Source organism: Hyperoodon ampullatus, assembly GCF_949752795.1.
Source record: "Hyperoodon ampullatus genome assembly, chromosome: 19".
Classification (NCBI taxonomy): Eukaryota; Metazoa; Chordata; class Mammalia; order Artiodactyla; family Ziphiidae; genus Hyperoodon; species Hyperoodon ampullatus.
The window spans coordinates 26,335,581-26,357,954 of record NC_136932.1 but is presented as its reverse complement, the minus strand read 5'-3'; the positions used below and the strand labels follow the sequence as shown (position 1 = coordinate 26,357,954).

The 22,374-nt window shown below is 57.2% G+C and overlaps 2 protein-coding genes across 2 annotated transcripts; both read right to left on the bottom strand.

Moving 5' to 3' along the window:
* Positions 1-2,957, bottom strand: LOC307068408 (forkhead box protein J1-like; the record flags this gene model as incomplete). The annotated part of the gene is made up of 2 exons (XM_079726250.1): positions 1-768; positions 2,460-2,957. The coding sequence occupies 2 exons, from the start codon at positions 2,955-2,957 to the stop codon at positions 1-3; spliced, it is 1,266 nt and encodes a 421-aa protein (XP_079582376.1).
* Positions 2,958-17,558: 14,601 nt separating this feature from the next.
* LOC307068348 (forkhead box protein J1-like) lies at positions 17,559-20,515 on the bottom strand (the record flags this gene model as incomplete). Its single annotated transcript, XM_079726167.1, has 2 exons — positions 17,559-18,326; positions 20,018-20,515. The coding sequence occupies 2 exons, from the start codon at positions 20,513-20,515 to the stop codon at positions 17,559-17,561; spliced, it is 1,266 nt and encodes a 421-aa protein (XP_079582293.1).
* Positions 20,516-22,374: the final 1,859 nt, after the last annotated feature.

Genomic DNA, 22,374 nt, shown 5'->3' with positions numbered 1-22,374 from the left:
TTACAAGAAGGCGCCCAGGCTGGCCCAGTCATGCAGGTCAGAGGCCAGTGTGGCATCCCCGGCCTCAAAGAGGGGCTCAGGGGGCAGGGAGCTACGGGTGCTCTCGTCCCAGGGGTGCTGCAGGAAGGATGTGGCCAGGAAGGTCTCATCAAAGTCCAGGCTGTCGGTAGCCTGCTCCACTGGAGGCCCCCAGGTAACAGGGCACTCGATGTGGTGGCCGTGGATGGTGAGGTCCACGTCCCCGTGTGAGGCGGGGCTCAGCGGCGGGATCAGCTCCGAGGTCTCCAGCGTGCCCAGCTCCCCGTCCAGCGTGCCAGCGTCCAAGATGGCCTCCCAGTCAAAGTTGCCCTTGAGGGGTTCCAGCTCACCCTGCTCCTCCTGGGTCAGCAGCAGGGGGCTGGAGGGCCGCGGGACCTTGGCCTCCTGCTTGGGCAGCGGCTGTTGACGCTTACGCCCCAGCCTGCCCTCGCCTGCACCCCAGCCCGCCTCCCCAGTGGCCTCCTCGAACTCCCGCAGCAGCTGCTGGGCCTCGGTGCTCACGGTCAGTGGCCCAGCCCATGGGGCGGCGCTGGGCTCCGGCGCGGCCTGGCGGGCAAAGGCCGGGTGGATGTGGACTGGGGGCAGCCGCCGCTTCTTCAAGGCCCCACTCAGCAGCCGCTCGGCGTACTGGGGGTCGATGCGCCAGAAGCCCCCCTTGCCTGGCTCGTCCTTCTCCCGAGGCACCTTGATGAAGCCCTTGTTCAGGGACAGGTTGTGGCGGATGGAGTTCTGGACACAGGGAGATAGGAGAGAAGGAAGACAGCTGGGTGAGTGGGTGGGCTCAGTGATGGGGGGCTCCTAGCGCCACTGCCAGTCCCACCACCACCTTCTCTCCGATGGGGGCAGGGGAGACAGAGGCGCTGCTCCGACCGGGAGGCTCTGGGACACCAGCCACGGGGCACCAGGCGCTGGGAGTGCTGTCGGGGGTTTTTGTTCCCTTTTGCCAGGATATCTGCCTGCTCAGTCATCCGAGCCCTGAGCCGCAGGGTGGCTCTCAGTGCCACCCTGTCCTGCCCTCCCTCCCTTACCCCGCCGCTTGCGGCCTCTGGTCAAAGGCCTTGGCTCCCCCAGGGCCTGGACGGCCATCTCCCTCTGCCTGGGCCTGGCTGGCCTTCTCTGTTTGTGAAATGAGTGAGTGGGTGTGAGGGTGTGTGTGTGGGGGTGGGGGGATGAAGTGTGGGAGGATCTGATGACGTTCCTTGTTTCTAGAGCCGGCTGCTGGCCTGGACCCTCACCCACCATGTCCCCCTCCTCCCACCCCAGGCTCTGAGGCCTCAGTTGATTATTACCCAGCCAAGAGCATAGCGCTCATTCCTGGGGCCTCTCAGGCTTGGAGTAGGGTGGGGGGTGGTGGAGGGTCTCTGCTTTCTCACCAAGGTTACAAATGGTACCTGCCCCAGGGTCAGGGCCCAAGCAAACGTGGAATAGCTGGGATCACAGGAACTGTGATCCTGTGACCTGTGCCACAGGGAAAGGATCTGTGCATCCTCAGGGTCTCTGTCCCCAAGTAGCCCCTGATCCTGATGGTCGAAGATGCTCAGGGCAGTGTGTGCCCAGCCTGAATCACCATCCTGCCTTGTTCACGCCTGGGTGCACAGTCCAAACCACGCTGGGGCACAGGGTTCTGGGGCCTGGTGCGTGGGGCCGGCAGGTGAGTAGTACCCCCTGGCAAGACTGGGATGTTTACATGGTGGCCTGGGCCCCTTGGCTGCTCTGTGCCAGGTTCCGGAGACTTGGAACATGAAGCCAGTGTGGGAGGAAAGAGCCCCTGTGGAAAGCACGTGGCTGAGGTAATTGTCCCCCCAGGGAGGTTGATGAGAAGAGGGGGAGGAGTGAAGGCAGGAAACTAGGGAGGGCTTGGGGTGGGGGCTGGCACAGCAGCTTTCGGAAGGCCCCGTAGCCCTTCAACTGGGACACAGATGGCCTTCACACCCCGCAGCACGCCCCTCTCCCCTCCCAGACCCCCTCCAGCCAACTGAAAGCAGGCAGGATGCAGAGCCTGGCAGGAACGACGCTCTGCCTCCAGTCAGGCCCTGACAAACTGACCTCGAGGAGGGTAGTGTCTAGGAATTCCAGGACTTGGGACAAAAATGTGTCCCTCAGTCCATCAACCTACCCTGGGGGGCTGTGTGCACGCATAGTTCAGCCCTGGTCTTTGGGCTGAGCCTGCCGGATGAGTGACAAGTTCTTTCCACTTGAACCTCTATGTCGGCACCCCTACAGCCCTCTGAACATCCTCCCTCCTCCGTCTCTGAAGTCAAAGGGGCAGCAGTCCAAGCACTGGGCTCCCTTGAGGTCCTTCCTCGACGGCCTTCCTCTCTCGGGGCCCTGGCCGTACCGCGCCTACTTGGCCTGCGGATCTGGGATGTGAGTCCAGTCCGTGCGGGCATGGGGAGGGAGGGAGGGAGTGCCTCCCCTACCTGCCAGGTGGGATCAGCGTGACGGAAGTAGCAGAAGTTGTCCGTGATCCACTTGTAGATGGCCGACAGGGTGATCTTGGTGGCCTTGCTGGCCTGCATGGCCATGCAGATGAGCGTGGCATACGAGTAGGGCGGCTTCACGTGCGGGTTGGTGGCGTGGTCCACGTCGTCGGGAGGCGAGGCCTGCAGCCCCGAGGGGGCGCTCCGCGGCGTGCAGGAGTACGTGGGCTTGCCAGGCGTGTGCGGCTGCCCCAGGCAGGCGGGGTCCGCCGCCAGGGGAGACCCCGGCTCGGCCGAGCCTGACAGCTCGTGGTAGCCGTGGGGGTCGGTGTCCCCCGAAGGCAGGGCGGGGACCTTGGCGTTGAGAAGGGAGAATTCCTGCAGCCACTGCAGGCTGGTCAGGCTGTCATTCAGGGCGTTGGACTCCTCCAGGCCGCCTTCCGGTCCGGCCTCCTCCGCTGCCCCTGCTCCTGAGACGCGTAGCCAGCTCTCCGCCATATCTGCGGGGACTCTCCGAGGGGGCTGTCAACATCCACGAGCCGAGCCGAGGGTGGCCGCCGAGCTCTCCGGCCCGCTGACTCCCGCGGCTTCAGTTACGCAGCCTCCCGGAAGCGGGCTTCCATCCCGCGATCCGGGGGTAGCCTCCTCCAAACTGAATGGGGTGCCTGCGGGGACCAGAGCGGGAACTGAGCCCTCTTTCCCCACCCCCGAGGGGAGAGTGTGTGCGAGGGGGGAGGCTCTTACTAAAATCCTTCCTGCAGCTGGGGAGGATCTTTTACTGCCGAGGTCTGGGAAACAGAAGGTGTGCCTGGGGGTCCGACCCACACGGGGTTCGCCTCGCTCTTTTCCTCTTTGATCTTTTAGGGGAGACTTAATTAGCCAAACGAGGGAATAGTGTAGGGGCATGCGAGGCCACCCCTTTCTCCCTCAAAGCGGGGAATTAACCACCCTCTCTCCGTCCACAACCAATGGAAATGGGGCGAGAGAGTCCAGGAGGGCAGTACGACGGGTCGGGGGGCGGGGGAGTACGTCTGATCTTTGAAAAGGGATATTAGGATGGGGATCAAGGGGAAGGAAGGAAACAATACAGAGAGTTATAAGGGGGCGGGAAGTGAGTGTCCCCCAAACGCCTCTGATGTCAGTCCCCGGGCCCACCACTTCCGTCGGGGACGGATGGGAGAGCGGGCTGGTACTGACGCCCTCCCTTCCCACGGCCTGCAGCCCTCCCCGTCCCTTACCTGGCTCAGAGCGCAGCCCGGGCCAAAGGAAGGTTCTCAAAGAAATTCCTCCCACCGCCCACCCTCACCGCGGCTCTCTGCTCCCAGCTCGAGGGCCCAGCCAGCAATCCTGGTCGCCACTCACGCCCGACAGCGCCTCTCTGAAAGCCAGCGGCCTTGGACCGGCACTCAGTAGCCGCTCGCAAGGCGTCTCCTGCTGCCGTGGCGACGCCCCGCCCATATAAACAGCTTCCGCTTCTGCCATTGGCCAGGGCGTCTCCAACGAGACCGCGGGCTCTTAACCGCTCTCTCACGCGGTAACTCTCTTCCAACTCCCTCCTGCCGCCCTCTCCCGCGCGCGACCCAGCCCCGTACCCGCCACCGCGTCCCGGCTCCGCGCATTCCCGCCCGAGGGCCCCGCGCAGGGCTCGGAGAGGCGCGCGGCTCGGCGCTCCCGCAGAGGCCCCGGGGCCCTCGGCGAGCAGTTCGCCGCGGGAACCGTACTCCGCCCCACCTCCTTCCCATCTGGGCTGCTCAGAGGTGGCGACGGCTCCTGGGACGCAGCCCGTGGCGCGGGGGCCAGGGCTGGGTGCATGCTTGGGGCTTTCCTTTCCTCTCCTCTGGGCTGCGAGTGGCACTTGCTCACGTTTCTGCGGCCTGTCCCTGTCTCCCGACCGAGTGTCGTCTTGGTGCCCGCAAGCAGGTCTGACTCTCCGATGCCACCTGCCGCTCAGGTCCGCAGAAACCGCAGCCCCGGTCGCAGACACCCCAAGGCGGCTAGGGTAATCCAGTGTTTCCCGGTAAGCGCTGCCTCCCCGCCCCGTCCTCAGCAAGATTCCCAGAAGCTGACATTCCAGAGGCTTCTTCGGAAGTGCTCTCCCTTCTTTCCAGATAGCCGAGGAAACAGAGCCGGTGGGTGAAACCCAGGAAAGCCGTGGACTTGCCAAATTCTTTTACTGGGGTCATTGGCCCCATTAATTTCACCAGCCTTTAAGTGACGGACTAACGGTGGACTGTGGTCCTTCCTCCTCCCGTCCCCCAGCCTCCCTCCAGTCACCAGCTTTCCTGCTCTTCAGGTACTGAGGAGCTGCAGTTGGAAGTTCTCTGGTTGAAGGGGGTGGGTGCAGGTGAGGGCTCCTTATCAGGCCTCTGCGCAGGAGCTGTGCCCGGGGGATGGTACACCAGCTCCCACCCAGAAACATGTCTTTCCCTCTACCCCTTGCCCTCTCTCACTCCTCCATGTCCAGCTTGTCTTGAGTCAAAGTTTTTTTTTTCTTCCCAAGTATTTATTGTTTTTATTTTTATTTTTGTTTTATTTTTATTTTTTATTAGTTTCTGCTTTATAACAAAGTGAATCAGTCATACATATACATCTGTTCCCACATCCCTTCCCTCATGCATCTCCCTCCCTCCCACCCTCCCCATCCCACCCCTCCAGGCGGTCACAAAGCACCGAGCTGATCTCCCTGTGCTCTGCGGCTGCTTCCCACTATCTATCTATCTTACGTTTGGTAGTGTATATATGTCCATGCCTCTCTTTCGCTTTGTCACAGCTTACCCTTCCCCCTCCCCATATCCTCAAGTCCATTCTCAAGTAGGTCTGTGTCTTTATTCCTGTTTTACCCCTAGGTAAACATGACATGACATTTTTTTAAATTCCATATATATGTGTTAGCATACGGTATTTGTCTTTCTCTTTCTGACTTACTTCACTCTGTATGACAGACTCTAGGTCTATCCACCTCATTACAAATAGCTCAGTTTCGTTTCTTTTTATGGCTGAGTAATATTCCATTGTATATATGTGCCACATCTTCTTTATCCATTCATCCGATGATGGACACTTAGGTTGCTTCCATCTCCGGGCTATTGTGAATAGAGCTGCAATGAACATTTTGGTACATGTCTCTTTCTGAATTATGGTTTTCTCAGGGTATATGCCTAGTAGTGGGATTGCTGGGTCATATGGTAGTTCTATTTTTAGTCTTTTAAGGAACCTCCATACTGTTCTCCATAGTGGCTGTACCAATTCACATTCCCACCAGCAGTGCAAGAGTGTTCCCTTTTCTCCACACCCTCTCCAGCATTTATTGTTTCTAGATTTCTTGATGATGGCCATTCTGAGTGGTGTGAGATGATATCTCATTGTAGTTTTGATTTGCATTTCTCTAATGATTAATGATGTTGAGCATTCTTTCATGTGTTTGTTGGCAGTCTGTATATCTTCTTTGGAGAAATGCCTATTTAAGTCTTCTGCCCATTTTTGGATTGGGTTGTTTGTTTTTTTGCTATTGAGCTGCATGAGCTGTTTTTAAATTTTGGAGATTAATCCTTTGTCAGTTGCTTCATTTGCAAATATTTTCTCCCATTCTGAGGGTTGTCTTTTGGTCTTGTTTATGGTTTCCTTTGCTGTGCAAAAGCTTTGAAGTTTCATTAGGTCCCATTTGTTTATCTTTGTTTTTATTTCCATTTCTCTAGGAGGTGGGTCCAAAAGGATCTTGCTGTGATTTATGTCATAGAGTGTTCTGCCTATGTTTTCCTCTAAGAGTTTGATAGTTTCTGGCCTTACATTTAGGTCTTTAATCCATTTTGAGCTTATTTTTGTGTATGGTGTTAGGGAATGATCTAATCTCATACTTTTACATGTCCCTGTCCAGTTTTCCCAGCATCACTTATTGAAGAGGCTGTCCTTTCTCCACTGTACATTCCTGCCTCCTTTATCAAAGGTAAGTTGACTGTCTATGTGTGGGTTTATCTCTGGGCTTTCTATCCTGTTCCATTGATCTATCTTTCTGTTTTTGTGGCAGTAAAACACTGTCTTGATTACTGTAGCTTTGTAGTGTAGTGTGAAGTCAGGGAGCCTGATTCCTCCAGCTCCGTTTTTCGTTCTCAAGGTTGCTTTGGCTATTCGGGGTCTTTTGTTTTTCCAAACAAAGTTTGAAATTTTTTGTTCTAGTTCTGTGAAAAATGCCAGTGGTAGTTTGATAGGGATTGCATTGAACCTGTAGATTGCTTTGGGTAGTAGAGTCATTTTCACAATATCGATTCTTCCAATCCAGGAGCATGGTATATCTCGCCATCTATTTGTATCATCTTTAATTTCTTTCATCAGTGTCTTATAATTTTCTGCATACAGGTCTTTTGTCTCCTTAGGTAGGTTTATTCCTAGGTATTTTACTCTTTTTGTTGCAATGGTAAATGGGAGTGTTTTCTTGATTTCACTTTCAGATTCTTCATCATTAGTGTACAGGAATGCCAGAGATTTCTGTGCATTAATTTTGTATCCTGCTACTTTACCAAATTCATTGATTAGCTCTAGTAGTTTTCTGGTAGCATCTTTAGGATTCTCTATGTATAGTATCATGTCATCTGCAAACAGTGACAGCTTTACTTCTTCTTTTCCAATTTGGATTCCTTTTATTTCCTTTTCTTCTCTGATTGCTGTGGGTGGGTGGAGGTGAGGACTCCTTATCAGGCCTCTGTGCAGGAGCTGTGCCCGGGGGATGGTACACCAGCTCCCACCCAGAAACATGTCTTTCCCTCTACCCCTTGCCCTCTCTCACTCCTCCATGTCCAGCTTCTCTTGAGTCAAAGTTTTTTTTTTCTTCCCAAGTATTTATTTTTTTCTTTGTCTTTTATTTTTATTTTTTTATTAGTTTCTGCTTTATCACAAAGTGAATCAGTGATACATATACATCTGTTCCCACATCCCTTCCCTCATGCATCTCCCTCCCTCCCATCCTCCCCATCCCACCCCTCCAGGCGGTCACAAAGCACCGAGCTGATCTCCCTGTGCTCTGCGGCTGCTTCCCACTATCTATCTACCTTACGTTTGGTAGTTTATATATGTCCATGCCTCTCTTTCGCTTTGTCACAGCTTACCATTGGTTGAGAGTCCGCCTGCCGATGCAGGGGACATGGGTTCGTGCTCCGGTCCGGGAAGATCCCACATGCCGTGGAGCGGCTTGGCCCATGAGCCATGACCGCTGAGCCGGCGCGTCCGGAGCCTGTGCTCTGCAACGGGAGAGGCCACAACAGTGAGAGGCCCACGTACCACAAAAAACAAAACAAAACAAAACAAAAACATTTGTATTTCCACTAATAAACTCAAATTATCTTTGCTTTTTCCCATCACACTCCCCAGAGCCTTTTCACAGAATTGTCACTGGTCCCCTGGCCACTATCCTGCCGCCTGTGTGATACTCCATCAGATTCCTTGGAGGCCCGTCTACCTAACATGGCCTCGCGATTCTAATCGGCTCACCACCTACAATGGTCAACTCAGATTTCCTCCCTTTGAGAACCTTGCAGAACAATCTCAGAACATACCATCGCCCTCCCCCACCGCATTGGTCTTGGGGCCAAAGAAGACCCAGAGGCTTCTTAGGGGAAGAGGTGCTGGAATGACACAGGTGCTTTCTCAGCATCACTCCCACAAGGGTGATGAGAGCAGCAAGGATGGGAATCTGAGCCATCCTTGCCGCCAGCTGGGGCTCCTGGCAGAGCACCTGTGGGCCTGGGGAGGGTGGACCATGGGATGCTCCCCGGGCTCCCTCCTTGTGGGCGCTCCGTGAGGGGGGTGGCATCCATGTGGGGAAGGAAACAGCGTGCAGAGGGGGACCAAGTGCCTGAGAAGCTGTCCTGACGGCCAAGCCAGCCTGAGGCACCTCAGTCATAGGATGGAACTTTGAACTTACAGCTGAGCGTGGTGAAGTCTGTTGATTCCACGGGACCTACCACAGTGGATGCTCCTGTCATTAACCCGACATTAACCCGACAGATGCTTCCAGAGAGTTCCCCAGCTCTTTACTACCAGTGTGACGCTAACAGCAGAACCCGAGAAGCATTTTACCAAGAGAGCAGATGCACTTTCCTTCTCCCGTAAGAGCCCTTGAGACCTCGGGGTGAGGCTACGATGCGACCCTCAACTCCCTCTCCCGGCAGCCACCACTGTCATTCGGTTTCATGTCTGGCCTGAACGGTGAAGCCACTTTAATCTGAGAATGGCTGGCTCCCGAGATCACCGTAAAGAAGCCCAGGCAGTGTTTTCCTTCCAGGTCTCGCTCCCCTGCCGCAATCCCAGAGTGGAATAAACATCCACCAGCAGGTTGGCCGGAAGGAGTTAGGGAGAGGAGGAAGCACAAGGCCTGGGGTCAGTTTCCACCAGCATGGGTGGCTGAAACAATTCCCAGGAGCTCTCACTGCCAAACACGGGGTTTGGTGGGGAGCCACTGTGGGGAGGCAGGAGCCAAGATTCCTCTTTTGAAGCCCAGTGAGCGGCTGGCCGGCACAGCTGCCACAGGCTCAGGGCAGAAGAGGGCAGAGATGGCATCTTCCCCAACTAGTGACCAAAACAAATCCTGCCCGTAACCTTTGCCACAGAAGCATCCCCGCTTTTGTGGAACAGGGATTAATCTAGTCTCACAAATATTTTTTTTCCTGGAAAATTTCAGCATATTAAATACAGGCTCTTGCCAGTTAGGAATGGAAGCCTCAGCGAGGGCCCCTCGGATGTGCGCGCGCCCAGCAAGCTTGGGGTTGGGAGTGGGTGAACATGAACTTTCACATGAAGTCTGGATAACCTAAATGAGTTTCAAAATAAACAAACTGGACAGACAGACGTACATTTGGCAAAAAGACATGAGAAACAAATGGACAGACAGAAGCCAGGTAAAGAGTGGGAAGGCAGGAAGTGAAGTGTACCCTGGAGCTCAGCCGCTCTGGCCCAGGCCTGGCTGGGTCAACGCTAAGTGGGAAGGCTGGTGAGCCCCTGGGAAGGCCGTGGGAGGTGTCTCTGGGGATTACGGCTTCCTCCACCACAAGCCTGCATTGGGCCAGAGGGCTGAGGACCTGGGTCTTTTGCAAGCTGATGGAGAGTGGCAACCACAGGAGTTTGTGTCCCTCCAGCACCTGTAGCCACGTTGCCAAGGGAGTAAAGCACTGGACCCACGATGGGACGTGGCTGTCCTGAAGCTTAAGCATGTCCAGGGCATGTTTAAGAGGTTACAAACCACGCAACATGAAGGCAGTCTCTGCCGTGAACCCAGGAGGGGCAATTTCGACCTAGTCCACCGGGCAAGACGTGGCTTTAGAGCCATGGTTGGTGAAGCCCTTGGTGAGCACGGAGCAGAGGGACATCAGTGCCCAGAGTGTGACTGACAGGTGGGCTCCTCCTGAGAACTCATCCCGGATTCAGTTTAGTGTCATGAGAAGGAATAAGGGGCACGTTGATGGCCCTGATTGAATTTATAGAGTTAGGGCTCCAGGGAGAAGAGTCACCCTCGACCCCTGACCGTTCCTTTGGGATCCAAATCTAGGGAGCACAAGGCAACTGGTGGTAGCCCAGGGCTCACTGGGTCACAGAGCTAGTCTATAAAATGCTGGCTTTGAAATTCCTCTCTGATCCTAACTAGACACTCTCCTCTGAGGGGCTACAGGTTCCCTTTTCAAGGGCTCAGGCTCTCTTTCCAAGGCCTTATCACAGAGGCCGTGTCTGCCTTCAACTGCCTGTTGATGGAAACAAGACCAGGCCCCCTGCCATGGGATCTGCAAGATCATGATGGAGGGGACACGGTCAGGTCAAATCGGAAGGCCTTCGAGGTATTTTTGCGCCTTTCTCCATGCCCAAATCATTTGGCTTACAGCAGAGTCGCTCTTTGCCCAAGGACTCTCCCGAGGCCGCCTCACTTCCTTTCAGCAACTGGCTCCCAGCCCCTTAGCAAAGCCCATGCCTTCTTGCAGGAACTGCAGGGCAGGAGATGGGTGTCCCAGGGTGAGAGCAGGGGTGCGAGCAGGGGAGCGTCTCCCACCAAGTTCATGTTCAGCAGACTGCCACTCACCGGGTAAGCAGGCCGCAGAGCACAGCTTATTGTCCAGTGCTTTCATGCTGGCGATGTCAAAGTCATTGTTATTGTCACACTCCATACCTAGAAATGCGAATGTCCTCTGGCCTGTAACGGAGCTAAGGCAGTTAGAGAGGACCTGGCTGTGTTTTTGTCTGCTTTGCTGTCCTTAAAATAAAAATCTTAAGGATGGAGACAAAAAAACATCAAATCATATGTTAAAAAAAAGACAATAATTAAGTGGGTAGAGTGGACAATAAAGGAAAGTGTGTGGGTACGTTTGTGTTCTCGCTCTGTTCTGCTCCGTTTCCTTAACTGGCCCCTTTCCAGCCTTCATTCCTGGGAAATCAGACCCTGGGGAGGTCTGTGGGATTCGGACACGCGGACCCGGGCCCAGAGCAGAGCTAAGCCAGGCTGGAAGAGCTAGGAGAGCCACGGGGGAAGTGACCCCGGGCTCCGGCCTGTGTCTGTCGGTGCACGTGGGGTGTGTTTATGACCACAAGGCTCTGCGAAATGACTAATACATAAAATGGCAATTAAAGCTCTTTGGTCCCGTAATTTTGCACCTCAAATCAAAGAATCGCATTGTTCGCAAAATTATGATTTATTTTCTTTGAGACTTAATTTGCTATTCTGAGGATGTTTTAAGGGGCTGACCAGAAACCTACAGTCGTGTAAGATGGGAAGGGGACAGTTTTAGATGTTATTTTTTCAAGCTCCCCACCCGGTTTTTTTTCCTTGGTGAAAGGGAGAGGAAGAAACATACATCTACTGCGTACGGCATGTCAGGTGGAAACCACGTATGGAATGTCAGGCGGAAACCACGTACTGCCCTGTGCCTTTTAGAAGCAAATATTCTACTGGGGACGACAATCACAATGGAGAACTCGGAGCCTTGTGCCCTGAAGACATCAACCGAGGGGAGGTAGTGCCCAACCCCGGCTTAGTTGGCGTGCGCGTGTGGCAGAGGCACAGCCTGGGCGACCACCCCTCCTCTGGCACTACTTGGCCAGGAGAGAGTGGTCATGTGCACATGCGCACCCCCTGCACACCACAACGCCCCCCAAGCAACTGCCATGGCCAAAGCAGAGGTGACTAGTGTGACATCTGCATCCAGGCTGGGATCCAGGTTTGCTCTGGAGGTTGCCCTTCTGTGGAGGCACCTCAGAGGAACAGAGGGAAGAGACACCGGTTCCTGGGACGCCTGGTCCTACACTCCCAGGTGGGATTCCCAGGTCACCTCCCCCGCCCCCACTTCCTTGCTCTATATGTAGGTCGTTCCTGTGCTTCTCGGCTTACTAGAAACAAAATTCTTCCGACTGAAGATATGATTGACCTTATTTACAAAACAGAAATAGAGTCACAGATGTAGAAAACAAACTTATGGTTATGGCGGGGGGCAAGGGAGGGGAGGGATAAATTGGGGATTGGGATTGACATATACACACTACTATATATAAAACAGATAACTAATAAGGACCTGCTGTAGAGCACAGGGGACTCTACTCAGTTCCCTGTAATGGCCTATATGGGAAAAGTATCTAAAAAAAAGAGTGGATATATGTATATGTATAATTGATTCACGTTGCTCTAGAGCAGAAACTAACACAACATTGTAAACCAACTCTTCCAATTTAAAAAAACTATCTACTTGAGGCCTGAATGATGGTAAAGAGAATCGTTCCAATAGCCTACAAACACTAGTGTACGCTGAGCTGCTAACGTCTCTTCACCTCACCTTTGCTGTGCCGCCAGGGCTGTGATCCTTCTGCTACTGTAATATCAGCCATTTTCTTCACTAAAGCAGGAAAAACCTACTGCCTAACAGTCGGTTCCCCCAAGGGGAGGAAGCTGTTCTCCTGCTGCAGATGAACTTTGGGGCTGCTAGAGCAGTTCTGTGAGACTCAGCTGAGAAGCTGAAGCAGGAAGGAAGGTGATGGCAGTTGCCCAAGAAGCTTCAGGATCTACTCAACGTAGATGGAGAACTACATGTATCTACTGCAGCCTTGGCTCAGAGGCCCAGAAAGAGCCAGGAAGGCTGCTGAGGTCCTCAGATACCCTGCTTGCTTTGATATTCCATCAAGAAGACAACCTTTCCCCAAAGCCACACCCTTGAGCAGTGCCACCAAGTCACACCAGTGCCCCTTTCTCTACCCTTTAGAGAATACCCGGGAAAGAAATATAATAAAAGGGAGCAAAAGACCAGGTCTTTTACCATCTTCTTGTGTGGGTGATCCGTCCTCTTCTTCTAGAACATCATTTCCCTAGGACAGAAGGAAGGCACTGTGAGTCCATAAAGCAGTGAAATGAGTCTACTGATTGTCAGAAGACAGAACTGATCACCCTCATGGTATGCATACATTTCCTGTCCGTGTGAGATGGCTGGGAGGCCCAGCAGAGGCAGATTTTGCTTGGCGAGGCAGGATCGGCCCATAGGGACCAGGTGTGAGGCACGTTACAGAGGGACCAGGTCTGAGGCACCTTACAGAGGGACCGTGGGACTGTCAGGAATAGCCTTGGTAATAGTTTAGCTCACACTGTTTCTCTCAGGTGGAAATAAAAGTTGTCAAATGAAAAAGCAAACCGTGAGATCATAAAACTTTCAGAAACCCTTTAGGATCCCCAATCCCATCCAGATACTCCTTTGAGAACATCTGGCTCAAGAGAAAGTTGTAGAGTCCCCACTGGGAGCTGGGCATTCCATATACTTGGGCCACACCTCCATCAGAGCACTTCTCACGCTGAGTTATAACTCTGATTCCTCCATCAGACGGAGCTCCGGGATGGGTGGGATGGGTGGATTGGGGGCGTGGGCAGGCAAAAGCCATGTCACTCGGTCTTTGTGTCCCCCAGTGCCAGGAAGATGTGAGATGGCTGTGCCAGGTAAATACTAAGTGAATTGGAGGACAGACACCCTCTCAAGGGTCTGCCCTGGAAGACTTCCCTCTGGAACTCACCCCACGCCTATTACGCTGAGACCAGCGCCCTCTGCTAATCGGACAGTCCCTCTGCCTGCACCCTGCCTCTAACAGATCCAAGTGCAGCAGCTTGGAAGGCTTCTTCCAGAACAGCCCCCATCCTATTTGCATCCTCTGCCAGCGCCGGCAGTCCCTCTGACCGGGGAGGGGCACCAGCGTCCACCTTGCTCTTACCTCTGCATCCTGCTCTTCGGCGGTGGTGGCGAGGCCCGCAAAGTTGCAGTCTGGAGACGCCGCTGGCGTCACCTGCAAAGGAGCAACAAAAGTCAAGGTGCAGATGTCACCGGCTCTCCTACCCAGCTCGCCTGGCAGCAAACGCAAACCAAGTCCTCAGGACAGAAGTGGTGCCACATGGAAGATCACATCTGAGGGAGTCTTTGATTCAACGACACGGTACCCTGTTTTCCAGGGCTCCCCTCCTGAGCACTGGGGGGCTTTGCTGATCTCCCTGGCAGGCCCTGGACTGAGCTCCTTGGGACTCGAATACAGAGCAGAGCAGAGCGGCGAGGGCGATCCCATGCTCCTCTCTTACCTCTGCTTCTTCTGAGGTGGTCCTGCTGGCGGGCCGGGGGCAGGGGAGAGCCTCCCCGTCCTCTTCCGTGCCAGGGGCGATGTAGGAGCCGGACATGGAGGAGACGCTGTCGGTGCTGATCTGGGAGGACACCATGGACATGACCTTCCTTCTTCAAGTCTGGGTCCCCAGTATGTTGAGGGGGGCAGAGGCGGGGAGAAGAGTGTTTCCTGCCCTCAGCTCAGCTCTTCAGGAGGCCTGGCGCATTTGCTTCAGGCCAGCATGGAATCCCATCCCGGGGGCCTTCCCGTCACTGGAGCTGGGGGTGGCCTGTCCCGTGGGCAGACGGGGAGGGTCCCCAAAGACTGAGTTCTTGAACATTGCCCCTCATCCCTTTCCTGGCTGGCGATACATGGGGGAGGGAGGATAGGGAAGAGGTGGAAAGTGAGGAGACAGAAAGCTGGCTTCTTGCTTTGGGAAGGGACTGTACCACACCTGAGGGTGAAGTGGCTGAAGGGCTTCTCACCTCAAAAGTGGAGATCAAAGGAAATGCGAAACCTGCCCAGAGAGCTTGAGTCATGGGCTCAAAGCCACACAGGGCAAAAGAGAAAGGACAACTCAGTGCAACATGGGGTCCTGGATTGGGATGCTGGACTGGAGAGGAGCATTACTGGGGTGATCTGCAAGACGTGAAGGGGGTCTGCGGTTACATGGGATTACCAGGTCAGTGTTCATTTCCTGATTGTGATGGTGGTACTGGGATTATGGAGGCGTGTCCTTGTTCTAAGGAAACACACACTAAAGTATCTAGTGCTAATGGGGCAGCCTGTCTGCAACTTACTGTTAAGGGCGCAAAATATATATTGACTGGGATTACATTGAATCTCTAAAGAAATACGGAGTCACTGAACGTTTTTTGAAAAAGCCACCCAGCCAAGGGCCGGGGCAGGGATGAATAGGAGGGACAGGATGCACTGACGCTTCCCGCCCCCTCCACCGCCAACCCCCAAACGCTGCCTGCTGAAAGGGTGTGTGAAGCCCTGTGTTCTGGCCGCTTCGGAGCCCCCTCTTAGCTTTGGCTGCTCGTTGGCAGCATCCATGGACCCTTAAAAGTGCCAGTGTTTGGGTCCCAGCCCCAGAGACGCTAGTCCCAAGCATAGGGATTTTCAGGAGCTCCTGGTGATTCTTCCTGGCAGCCAGAAGCTTCTTCAGCCTTTCCTTACCTGGCAGGCAGTTCTGCCAACCCCTGACCTTGCCCCTCTTCCCCCAGCATGGGCCCAGGCAGAGGGTGAGGAGGTGGGACAGTGACCGGCCCCACCTGTCAATCCAGGGTGTACCCCTTTTGGCGGGGGCTGGAGGCTGAGCCTGGGGACCAGTGGAGAGGCTGGAGCCCCCATGTTCCCCCAGTGCTGGGGAGCGTGGGGAGGAAGGCCGGAGGGTGGTGGGGAGAGGGAGGGAGTCGTTGCTTAGGGGGTGAAGGGAGTCTCAGAGGGAGGCTGGGGCAGCCTCCTCAGCAAGCGGTGGGAAGGGGATGGGCTGCCTCCTGAGCTCTGTAAGGCCCCAACCCGGCTGGCCCTGCAGTGTGCGCACCTTTCTGAAATATTTGGAATAATTAGCAAGGGAAAGCAGCAAGTTGGCGGGGGAATGCCAGGTTGTCCTGGAGCCAGCCTCGAGTGCAAGGAAAGAAAGGGGCTTCAGGAGAAAGGGGCTCGTGGAGGCTGGGCAGGATTGTGTAGGACAGTGCCCATTTGTGTGTGTGTGTGTGTGTCTGTGCGCACGTGCACGTGAGTGCTGGGGGAAGGGGCTGTGCACCACAAGGGCGTGCTGGCGGGGCCAGGTGCGGGCTCAGGGGAGAGATGGGTTCCAGGCAAAGCTGGGGTGAGGGGGTTGAAAGGTGCCTGCCGAGTGTCACATATTTGCTGTGCCTCAGTTTCCCCATCAGAACTCTGCTACGTTGATTCCTCACAGGCTGGAGCTGTAGGGTCTAGGCACCCCGTCTTCCGTCTGCCCTGATGGCCTCCCTCAGCCCCAACCTGCATTGGAGGGAAGGCCCTGGGCGGGGTGAATGAACCCCAGGGTGGCAAGTGGGGCCCCAGGGGCTGGGGCCCTCTGACCTCACACCCTGTCCCTTCAGGAAGGGACCAAGGGAGGGAGGAGCTGGAGACAGGCCCAGGCGAGGACCGCAGGTGAGTCTGGGCAGGCCCTCAACTTGGGCGAGGTGGGGAACGTGAGCCGAGCCCTGGGCAAGAACGGCCTTTGTGAGTGAGTCTCCAGGGCCAGGGAGGGGGCTGTGCCTCCTTTGCCGCCTGCTCCTCGGGCCTGTGGGTACAGTCTCCCCATTGCACATCTAGAGGTGCCGAGGCCCTGGCTGCAGGGGAGCCCCGAGGGCCGCCTCTCAGCCCCTTTCTCTCTGGGGACCCAGAGATCATGAGGAGTGCATCAGGGGACACTCTGCAGGCCTTTGGTGCCCCCCATCTTCCTCCCAGCCATTCCCCCTTGGGCCGTGGCCTCCCCAAAACTGGCCCATGCTTTTCCCCAGAGAAAGTTGCAAGCAGGTCCAGTTTGAGATTTTTTTTAAACTTTATTTTTAAAAATGTTTTTATTGTAAATAACTTTCTATGAAAAAGGTTAAATTGCCCGATGGGTTAGGAGAGTGGATGTGGGATGCAGCCCAGGGGGTTTATGGTGGAGCAAGACACTCCCCCGCAGGAGTGCAAGCAAGGGCACGGGGCCATCCCCCCTTCCTGGTCCCAGTGGTTCTAGCAAGCACTGCGTCCCTCCCAGTTAAGCCTCCGCTATAGCTACACTCACTACATCAGTCTGTCTGTCCCCTTTCCCCCTGCAGCTTGGCTGCCCCAGCCCCTAACCCCCAGATCCCCAACTCCCCGCTGCTCTCAGCCTCAAGTTGGGCTCAAAGATTAGGGACACATACCCTGTGCTCCATCTCTAGGGATGAAGCCAGAAGATCCCAGAGGCCTTAGAAAATCTCCTGGCTCCACCCAGCACCCCGGCCTCATTTCTGTCTCCTCTCTCTTCCCCCCTCCGCCTAGCTCCTCCTCACAGACTGCCGGGAGAGGCCTCTTGGGTATTAATTTGCAGTCACCTAATCAGTATTTTCTTGTACCTGGGAACTTTCTCTGGATAGAGACCTGGGGAGGAGAGCAGGAGAGAGAGAAGCTTCGAAGCTAAGGTGTTCTGGGGCGGGCCCTGTACTGATGTTTCCAGCTTGGCCAGGGCCCCTCCAAGCCGCAGCTCTCATAGTGCAGGGCCCTTAGCGTGTCTCTGGGGCAGGGAAGAAGTGGATCAACGAAACACTGTGTGTATGGGGGGCTGGGGAGCGGAGGCAGCAGTTTTGGTCCTGGGCCCCAATTCTCAGCCTGCTGGACTAGGATCTGAGGATGGCCTGGGCTGGGGGCCGTGTGGCCTGGCGGGGTGACCTGGCCCAGCCCCTGCCTGGGCGGTAGGGTGTCCATGGGCCTGCACTGGCGGGGAGGGGGGCAGTCTGGGTCCAGACTTCGGTGCTGTCTGGAGGTGGGGCAGGGCCTGGCTTCTTACAAGAAGGCGCCCAGGCTGGCCCAGTCATGCAGGTCAGAGGCCAGTGTGGCATCCCCGGCCTCAAAGAGGGGCTCGGGGGGCAGGGAGCTACGGGTGCTCTCGTCCCAGGGGTGCTGCAGGAAGGATGTGGCCAGGAAGGTCTCATCAAAGTCCAGGCTGTCGGTAGCCTGCTCCACTGGAGGCCCCCAGGTAACAGGGCACTCAATCTGGTGGCCGTGGATGGTGAGGTCCACGTCCCCGTGTGAGGCGGGGCTCAGCGGCGGGATCAGCTCCGAGGTCTCCAGCGTGCCCAGCTCCCCGTCCAGCGTGCCAGCGTCCAAGATGGCCTCCCAGTCAAAGTTGCCCTTGAGGGGTTCCAGCTCACCCTGCTCCTCCTGGGTCAGCAGCAGGGGGCTGGAGGGCCGCGGGACCTTGGCCTCCTGCTTGGGCAGCGGCTGTTGACGCTTACGCCCCAGCCTGCCCTCGCCTGCACCCCAGCCCGCCTCCCCAGTGGCCTCCTCGAACTCCCGCAGCAGCTGCTGGGCCTCGGTGCTCACGGTCAGTGGCCCAGCCCATGGGGCGGCGCTGGGCTCCGGCGCGGCCTGGCGGGCAAAGGCCGGGTGGATGTGGACTGGGGGCAGCCGCCGCTTCTTCAAGGCCCCACTCAGCAGCCGCTCGGCGTACTGGGGGTCGATGCGCCAGAAGCCCCCCTTGCCTGGCTCGTCCTTCTCCCGAGGCACCTTGATGAAGCCCTTGTTCAGGGACAGGTTGTGGCGGATGGAGTTCTGGACACAGGGAGATAGGAGAGAAGGAAGACAGCTGGGTGAGTGGGTGGGCTCAGTGATGGGGGGCTCCTAGCGCCACTGCCAGTCCCACCACCACCTTCTCTCCGATGGGGGCAGGGGAGACAGAGGCGCTGCTCCGACCAGGAGGCTCTGGGACACCAGCCACGGGGCACCAGGCGCTGGGAGTGCTGTCGGGGGTTTTTGTTCCCTTTTGCCAGGATATCTGCCTGCTCAGTCATCCGAGCCCTGAGCCGCAGGGTGGCTCTCAGTGCCACCCTGTCCTGCCCTCCCTCCCTTACCCCGCCGCTTGCGGCCTCTGGTCAAAGGCCTTGGCTCCCCCAGGGCCTGGACGGCCATCTCCCTCTGCCTGGGCCTGGCTGGCCTTCTCTGTTTGTGAAATGAGTGAGTGGGTGTGAGGGTGTGTGTGTGGGGGTGGGGGGATGAAGTGTGGGAGGATCTGATGACTTTCCTTGTTTCTAGAGCCGGCTGCTGGCCTGGACCCTCACCCACCATGTCCCCCTCCTCCCACCCCAGGCTCTGAGGCCTCAGTTGATTATTACCCAGCCAAGAGCATAGCGCTCATTCCTGGGGCCTCTCAGGCTTGGAGTAGGGTGGGGGGTGGTGGAGGGTCTCTGCTTTCTCACCAAGGTTACAAATGGTACCTGCCCCAGGGTCAGGGCCCAAGCAAACGTGGAATAGCTGGGATCACAGGAACTGTGATCCTGTGACCTGTGCCACAGGGAAAGGATCTGTGCATCCTCAGGGTCTCTGTCCCCAAGTAGCCCCTGATCCTGATGGTCGAAGATGCTCAGGGCAGTGTGTGCCCAGCCTGAATCACCATCCTGCCTTGTTCACGCCTGGGTGCACAGTCCAAACCACGCTGGGGCACAGGGTTCTGGGGCCTGGTGCGTGGGGCCGGCAGGTGAGTAGTACCCCCTGGCAAGACTGGGATGTTTACATGGTGGCCTGGGCCCCTTGGCTGCTCTGTGCCAGGTTCCGGAGACTTGGAACATGAAGCCAGTGTGGGAGGAAAGAGCCCCTGTGGAAAGCACGTGGCTGAGGTAATTGTCCCCCCAGGGAGGTTGATGAGAAGAGGGGGAGGAGTGAAGGCAGGAAACTAGGGAGGGCTTGGGGTGGGGGCTGGCACAGCAGCTTTCAGAAGGCCCCGTAGCCCTTCCACTGGGACACAGATGGCCTTCACACCCCGCAGCACGCCCCTCTCCCCTCCCAGACCCCCTCCAGCCAACTGAAAGCAGGCAGGATGCAGAGCCTGGCAGGAACGACGCTCTGCCTCCAGTCAGGCCCTGACAAACTGACCTCGAGGAGGGTAGTGTCTAGGAATTCCAGGACTTGGGACAAAAATGTGTCCCTCAGTCCATCAACCTACCCTGGGGAGCTGTGTCCACGCATAGTTCAGCCCTGGTCTTTGGGCTGAGCCTGCCGGATGAGTGACAAGTTCTTTCCACTTGAACCTCTATGTCGGCACCCCTACAGCCCTCTGAACATCCTCCCTCCTCCGTCTCTGAAGTCAAAGGGGCAGCAGTCCAAGCACTGGGCTCCCTTGAGGTCCTTCCTCGACGGCCTTCCTCTCTCGGGGCCCTGGCCGTACCGCGCCTACTTGGCCTGCGGATCTGGGATGTGAGTCCAGTCCGTGCGGGCATGGGGAGGGAGGGAGGGAGTGCCTCCCCTACCTGCCAGGTGGGATCAGCGTGACGGAAGTAGCAGAAGTTGTCCGTGATCCACTTGTAGATGGCCGACAGGGTGATCTTGGTGGCCTTGCTGGCCTGCATGGCCATGCAGATGAGCGTGGCATACGAGTAGGGCGGCTTCACGTGCGGGTTGGTGGCGTGGTCCACGTCGTCGGAAGGCGAGGCCTGCAGCCCCGAGGGGGCGCTCCGCGGCGTGCAGGAGTACGTGGGCTTGCCAGGCGTGTGCGGCTGCCCCAGGCAGGCGGGGTCCGCCGCCAGGGGAGACCCCGGCTCGGCCGAGCCTGACAGCTCGTGGTAGCCGTGGGGGTCGGTGTCCCCCGAAGGCAGGGCGGGGACCTTGGCGTTGAGAAGGGAGAATTCCTGCAGCCACTGCAGGCTGGTCAGGCTGTCATTCAGGGCGTTGGACTCCTCCAGGCCGCCTTCCGGTCCGGCCTCCTCCGCTGCCCCTGCTCCCGAGACGCGTAGCCAGCTCTCCGCCATATCTGCGGGGACTCTCCGAGGGGGCTGTCAACATCCACGAGCCGAGCCGAGGGTGGCCGCCGAGCTCTCCGGCCCGCTGACTCCCGCGGCTTCAGTTACGCAGCCTCCCGGAAGCGGGCTTCCATCCCGCGATCCGGGGGTAGCCTCCTCCAATCTGAATGTGGTGCCTGCGGGGACCAGAGCGGGAACTGAGCCCTCTTTCCCCACCCACGAGGGGCGAGTGTGTGCGAGGGGGGAGGCTCTTACTAAAATCCTTCCTGCAGCTGGGGAGGATCTTTTACTGCCGAGGTCTGGGAAACAGAAGGTGTGCCCGGGGGTCCGACCCACACGGGGTTCGCCTCGTTCTTTTCCTCTTTGATCTTTTAGGGGAGACTTAATTAGCCAAACGAGGGAATAGTGTAGGGGCATGCGAGGCCACCCCTTTCTCCCTCAAAGCGGGGAATTAACCCCCCTCTCTCCGTCCACAACCAATGGAAATGGGGCGAGAGAGTCCAGGAGGGCAGCACGACGGGTCGGGGGGCGGGGGAGTACGTCTGATCTTTGAAAAGGGATATTAGGATGGGGATCAAGGGGAAGGAAGGAAACAATACAGAGAGTTATAAGGGGGCGGGAAGTGAGTGTCCCCCAAACGCCTCTGATGTCAGTCCCCGGGCCCACCACTTCCGTCGGGGACGGATGGGAGAGCGGGCTGCTACTGACGCCCTCCCTTCCCACGGCCTGCAGCCCTCCCCGTCCCTTACCTGGCTCAGAGCGCAGCCCGGGCCAAAGGAAGGTTCTCAAAGAAATTCCTCCCACCGCCCACCCTCACCGCGGCTCTCTGCTCCCAGCTCGAGGGCCCAGCCAGCAATCCTGGTCGCCACTCACGCCCGACAGCGCCTCTCTGAAAGCCAGCGGCCGTGGACCGGCACTCAGTAGCCGCTCGCAAGGCGTCTCCTGCTGCCGTGGCGACGCCCCGCCCATATAAACAGCTTCCGCTTCTGCCATTGGCCAGGGCGTCTCCAACGAGACCGCGGGCTCTTAACCGCTCTCTCACGCGGTAACTCTCTTCCAACTCCCTCCTGCCGCCCTCTCCCGCGCGCGACCCAGCCCCGTACCCGCCACCGCGTCCCGGCTCCGCGCATTCCCGCCCGAGGGCCCCGCGCAGGGCTCGGAGAGGCGCGCGGCTCGGCGCTCCCGCAGAGGCCCCGGGGCCCTCGGCGAGCAGTTCGCCGCGGGAACCGTACTCCGCCCCACCCCCTTCCCATCTGGGCTGCTCAGAGGTGGCGACGGCTCCTGGGACGCAGCCCGTGGCGCGGGGGCCAGGGCTGGGTGCATGCTTGGGGCTTTCCTTTCCTCTCCTCTGGGCTGCGAGTGGCACTTGCTCACGTTTCTGCGGCCTGTCCCTGTCTCCCGACCGAGTGTCGTCTTGGTGCCCGCAAGCAGGTCTGACTCTCCGATGCCACCTGCCGCTCAGGTCCGCAGAAACCGCAGCCCCGGTCGCAGACACCCCAAGGCGGCTAGGGTAATCCAGTGTTTCCCGGTAAGCGCTGCCTCCCCGCCCCGTCCTCAGCAAGATTCCCAGAAGCTGACATTCCAGAGGCTTCTTCGGAAGTGCTCTCCCTTCTTTCCAGATAGCCGAGGAAACAGAGCCGGTGGGTGAAACCCAGGAAAGCCGTGGACTTGCCAAATTCTTTTACTGGGGTCATTGGCCCCATTAATTTCACCAGCCTTTAAGTGACGGACTAACGGTGGACTGTGGTCCTTCCTCCTCCCGTCCCCCAGCCTCCCTCCAGTCACCAGCTTTCCTGCTCTTCAGGTACTGAGGAGCTGCAGTTGGAAGTTCTCTGGTTGAAGGGGGTGGGTGCAGGTGAGGGCTCCTT